This window comes from Hevea brasiliensis, chromosome 10, assembly GCF_030052815.1.
Source record: "Hevea brasiliensis isolate MT/VB/25A 57/8 chromosome 10, ASM3005281v1, whole genome shotgun sequence".
NCBI lineage: Eukaryota > Viridiplantae > Streptophyta > Magnoliopsida > Malpighiales > Euphorbiaceae > Hevea > Hevea brasiliensis.
Genome location: NC_079502.1, coordinates 7,872,774 through 7,878,418, shown reverse-complemented (window position 1 = coordinate 7,878,418; position 5,645 = coordinate 7,872,774). Strand labels below are relative to the sequence as shown.

General features: G+C 31.2%; 1 protein-coding gene across 1 annotated transcript; it reads left to right on the top strand.

The window, feature by feature from the left end:
- Positions 1 to 937: 937 nt before the first annotated feature.
- LOC110669450 (cytochrome P450 CYP82J17) lies at positions 938 to 2,768 on the top strand. The gene is made up of 2 exons (XM_021831135.2): positions 938 to 1,897; positions 2,001 to 2,768. The coding sequence occupies exons 1-2, from the start codon at positions 974 to 976 to the stop codon at positions 2,628 to 2,630; spliced, it is 1,554 nt and encodes a 517-aa protein (XP_021686827.2). The 5' UTR covers positions 938 to 973; the 3' UTR covers positions 2,631 to 2,768.
- Positions 2,769 to 5,645: the final 2,877 nt, after the last annotated feature.

The following is a 5,645-nucleotide window of genomic DNA, read 5'->3' as shown; positions in this document are numbered from 1 at the left end:
GATATTACACAATTATTAGACAATTATACAAAAAATAATTCAAAATATTTTTATTACAAAGAAAATCTTGACCATAATTATATAAAATCATAGAAAATATTGTTTGTCAATATTTATAACAATTGAATATAATTATAATTATTAGAAAATTTACAAATAAATATATTTAATTTGAATGAAAAATTACTAATTTAATATTTATTCTTAATAAAATATGGAAATTAATGCTGGTGAGACTAATAAATTGACCTGCTAGGCTGCTACAAATACCAAGAAATTCAAATCTATTTTTTTAATAATAAACATGAAGCTCCTCCTTGCTTTGGCTTTTTCTACTTGCGAATCTCCTCTCTGCTGTATTTTGACTGAAGGAAAATCCTCAATTCTCATATCTTGCGTCTTGGAATAGAGTTCATAAACAAGAATTTCCTATTACGCTAAGCTATATTTATTTTACGAAAAAATAATTTTTATATATAAATTATATTTTTTAAAAAATATTTTTTATAAAAATGTTTTTTTATTAATTAATTATAATATTAAATTAATAATATATATTTATTTTATATATATAAGTGTATTTATATATTAAAATTTTTAAAAATAAAAAATAACTTAAAAAAATGAGTCAATTTTCTTAAAAATAATTTTTTTTTTCAATTTAAAAAATAATTTTTATTGATTAATTTTTTTAAATACCTAAAATACTAAAATATATTTTTAAAAAAAATATTTTTCATAAAGTAAATAAAATCTAAATAAATGACGTGAAAATAGCCAACAATCGTAGAAGTCGTATCGGGTGGTAAAAAATTCCAAAAATATGGCCACTCAAATTGACTGAATCTCATGACTCAGAGGCTGCTAATGATATCATTATTTAATTTAATTTTTTTAGGATTGGAACAGCACAGGAAGTGGAGCTCTTATGCATATATATGTAGGTATTCTTGTATTTCTCTTCATACCCATCATGGATTTCTCTTCAAATCTCGTTGCAATTATAGGGGTTGTAGCTCTAGTGCTGCTATGTAATCTATGGAGGGGAAGAAATTCCAAGAAAATGAAGGGCAAGTTAGTCCCGGAAGCACCAGGTGGCTTGCCAATTATCGGCCACCTCCATCAGCTTGGCGGCAAGAAATCACTTGCTAGAACCTTGGGCGAGATGGCTGATAAATATGGCTCCATCTTTGCCCTGAGGCTTGGAGTTCACCGCACAGTCATAATTACCGATCAAAATGCGATGAAGGATTGTTTCACCACCAATGACAAGCTTTTCTCCTCTCGCCCACATTCAAGTCAAGCTAAGTACGTCGGTTACGACTACGCTTCCTTTGGTTTCGCCCCTTACGGTACCTATTGGCGCAACATGCGTAAGTTGGCTACCATTGAGCTCCTCTCCAACCACAGGACTAAGATACTGAATTATGTGCAGATATCAGAGGTGAATCACTTGGTCAAAGATTTATACTTGCATTGCAAGAGCAACAAGAATGCTAAGATCAACATGAGTGAACGGATCGAACATTTGATCTTGAATATGATTACGAGAATGGTTGCAGGGAAGAGGTACTTCGATGGCAATAAAGAAGCGAGGGACGAGAAGGGACGTCCAATTGGGGAAATTGTCAGGGAGTTCATGTTCGTAACAGGGGCTCTTGTTCCTGGAGATCTAATTCCACTCCTGGGATGGTTAGATATTAAAGGAATTGTGAAAACCATGAAGCGTGTGACCAGTGAAGTTGATGTAATCATTGACAGTTGGATTGAAGAACACAAGATGAAGAAGACAGATAATGATTCCAAAAAGGACTTCATCGATGTTATGCTTTCAGTTGTCGAGGACGATGCCTCAATGGGCCTTAAGCGTGAAACCATTATCAAGGCTACAACAACGGTAAGTCGTTTTGGCTCTGATAAATACTCCAACTCTAAGCTACTGAGTTAGAACTCGTTATGAGATCATGCTAATAACCTGTTCTAATAATGGGAATTGGCAGGCCATTATCCTTGCAGGATCTGATACTACAGCAATCACTACGATATGGGCCTTGTCAAGCTTGGTGAACAATAGGCGTGCGTTGAAGCGTGCCCAAGAAGAGATTGACCAGAAAGTTGGGAGGGATCGATGTGTACAAGTCTCTGACGTTGAGAAATTGGAGTACCTGACGGCTATCATCAAAGAAACCTTGCGCTTATACCCTCCAGGTCCACTGGGAGTTCCACGCGAGGCAGCTGAAGATTGTTTCATATCAGGATACTTTATCCCAAAAGGAACTCGTTTGTTTACACATTTGTGGAAGTTACATAGAGACCCAAATGTGTGGTCGGATCCTGAGGAATTCATTCCAGAAAGATTTCTCACAATCAATGCAAATTTGGATGTTACCGGTCAGAATTTCGAGTATTTACCTTTTAGCGCAGGAAGACGATCTTGTCCTGGATTGAACTTGGCAATGCAGGTGCTGCACTTGAGTCTTGCGAGGTTGATTCAGGCGTTCGATTTGAAAACTCCATCAAATGAGCCAGTGGACATGACTGAGGCGCAAGGAATTGTGATGCCAAGGGAAACTCCCCTTGAAATTGTTGCCGTCCCACGCCTTGCTCCTGAATTTTATGAGCGAGAGTAGATTGCATTAATATTGGTTTTGGTGAAATAAAGAGAGAATATGTCTTTATTTAATATAGAATGAACCATTATCTTCTTGTAACTTGTAGCAATCATGCATAATGTTAACCTTTAGAATAAATATCTAATGTTTATTTCATTGGAATACGATTCTTAGATCAAGTTAGAAGCAGTTCTGATACGAATCTGCAGCTACTTTTGTTAATAAATTCTGGCAATTTTGTTCTATAATAGACCAGGAAAAACAGAAGAAATTTCCATTTTTAAAGGCAAAGCGATTTCTATTAGAATTAGGTGCATTAAATTAGTAGAATAATATACCCCTTTGCATAACTTGTGCGCTGTCAAGCTCCTGAAAGCATTAAAGAGCAACATGCGAATCCATCTCTGCCTACTAACTCCTCCAAGGTAAATTATACAGAATTATTCTTTGAATTTAGGGAAAATTCTTATTTAAGCATTCATCATATCTAAGATACAAGATGGGTAATTTGCTCATATTATATTTTAGGTTTAAAATAGACTGATTTACATAAAAAAAATTCTTAAATTTAGGGGGTGTTTAGTTCATCTATTGGACGCAGTTGATAGCTGATAGACACAAAAAAAAAATAAATTAAAGTGTTTGGTAAGTTTAAAAAAATAAAGCTAATAGCTGATGGGTAGCTGATATGATACTCATCAGCTACAGTTTGTATCAGCTCTGTTTTTAGAGCTGTTACTCATCTATCAACTTATTTGATTTTATTTTTTATTTTGACCATATTATCTTTTTTTATTTAACTCAAAAATTAATATTATTAAAACTTTTATATTTTTTATTTATATTTTTAACATTTTCATTAACGTATTTCAACTTTGTTGAAATAATTTTTATTAATAATATAAAATATAAAATATTTATTTATATATAAAAACTTAAAATTAATTATAAGTTTTTTCTTTATCAACAATAACAATAATAATTACTTTATTGTTTTATCTATACTTTTAAAGTTATTTCATTATTTTTTTAAAAAAATTTAATTATTTTCTTATTTCAATAATAAAATAAATAATATAATATAATAGATTAATAATTATATATTTATTTTAATAATATAATAAATGATATAATATATTAATTTAATTATTATATATTTAATTTAATAATAAAATAAATTTATAATTTTATATTTATTTTAATAATAAAATAAATTTTGACCATTTCACATATCAACAGTAACAGTTAAATATAATTTTATTAAACACTTAAAATAAATCTATTATTAATTATCAACTATCAGTTGTATTCAATAATTAAACTAAATAAGCCTTTAATATTATATGATCCACAACTTGATGAGCCACAAAAAAAAAAACAATAATTTGGCTTGGACCTCTTCGAAATCTTATTTTTACAAGCAAGCTCAAGTTACCCTAGTAATTTTTGGAGGAGTTCAGCCGAAAATTCAATAAGACGAGAAGTCAAATTCTACACGGTAGAACATTGATGACAAACTGCCAAATATACAGCCCAAGAAATTTTATTTTAGTAGGCTGGGCTAAAGTACAGCTCGAGGCCCATACGTGGCGGATTTTATGATTTTAGGGTAAGTTACAATATGTGGCTTGAGATTTATTAATGTTAGCCCTTTTATTTTTAATTTGAAAAGATTGTACACGAGGGGTTTATTATTATTATTATTTTAATAAAAAAAAATACTAATTCATAAAGCACAGAATTACAACGATAAACCTATCTTTACCCGTTACAATATCTATATGAAATAATAAATCAATTAAATATAGATAAATATTAAAAGTTATTAAATAATTGTTCCATTTGAAATTCACTATTAAGCCGTTATTATTTAATGAAATCCATTTATGTATATTTATTTATATTTTATTGATTTATTATAATTTTTATTTTATAATTTCTCCCTTTTTAACTCCAATCCTCTTATATTTACTGCCCAACAGCCCCATCCTCCCACTTTCAAACTTCAAATCAACTCCACCTTAGCCACTCTTATCTTGCAACCTGAACAAGGCTAGTAGACAGCCTGGGTGATATAAAGATATTTTATAAAATGGCATAATTTTCTAACCTTAGTAATCGGTATATTATCTCATGAACATTGTTAAGAATAAAATCTAAATTGGTCACATGATTAGAGGCACCAGAATCAACAAGCCATAGTTAAGATTTCGCAGCATTATTATCTTGTAGAGGAGCATGGGGACATCACTAAAGTAGTCACTTGATTGCTCCTCACGAAGTATATAACGCCCTCATATTGGACACTCCTGCCCTCATATTGGATACTACTGTTCTGGCGCCTGATGTCTGTCCGGATAGTCAAGACGATTGGAGCTATATCTGTGACATTCAGAGAAGTCATAGATAAAAATAAATAACAATTATAAGAAGGGAAAATGAAAATAAAGAAATCCAAGCATAATAGATAAATGAGTCGGGGGTCACGGCGATGGGTGATTTTATCAGAAAGTGACTGCGAGGACCATTGTAATCCTAATTTTGAACTGGAAATTGTGACACCGCGGTCTTAAGGACTATTGTGAATCTAGTGGAAAAGAGAAAATCACATAAAAGAACTGATAAGTAGGTCAAATAATTGGGTCAGAACTCTGAAAGAAATACCAAATTATTTACAAACCGGATCAAACCAGTGAGGGGCAAATTGGTCAATTCACCCCTTGAGATGACTCCTGACCTAACTGTCTAATAAAAATGGAGAAACGAAAATTTCATAATAGAGAATTAAATTAAAGAATTATGAAAAAATAAAGGAAAAAGAAAAGTAAATGAAAATTGAATTATTACCTCACCCTTGTGACATCACCCATGATGTCAAAAATAAAATTTAATTATTCTAATTTTTTACTAAGTCAAAAATGAAGATAAATACAAAAAAAAAAGAATTAAACCATCTTCTTCAACCCATTTTGGCCGGCCATTCCCTCTCTCCTCTCTTTCTCCAAAAAACTCCATTGAAGCACCAATTTTAAG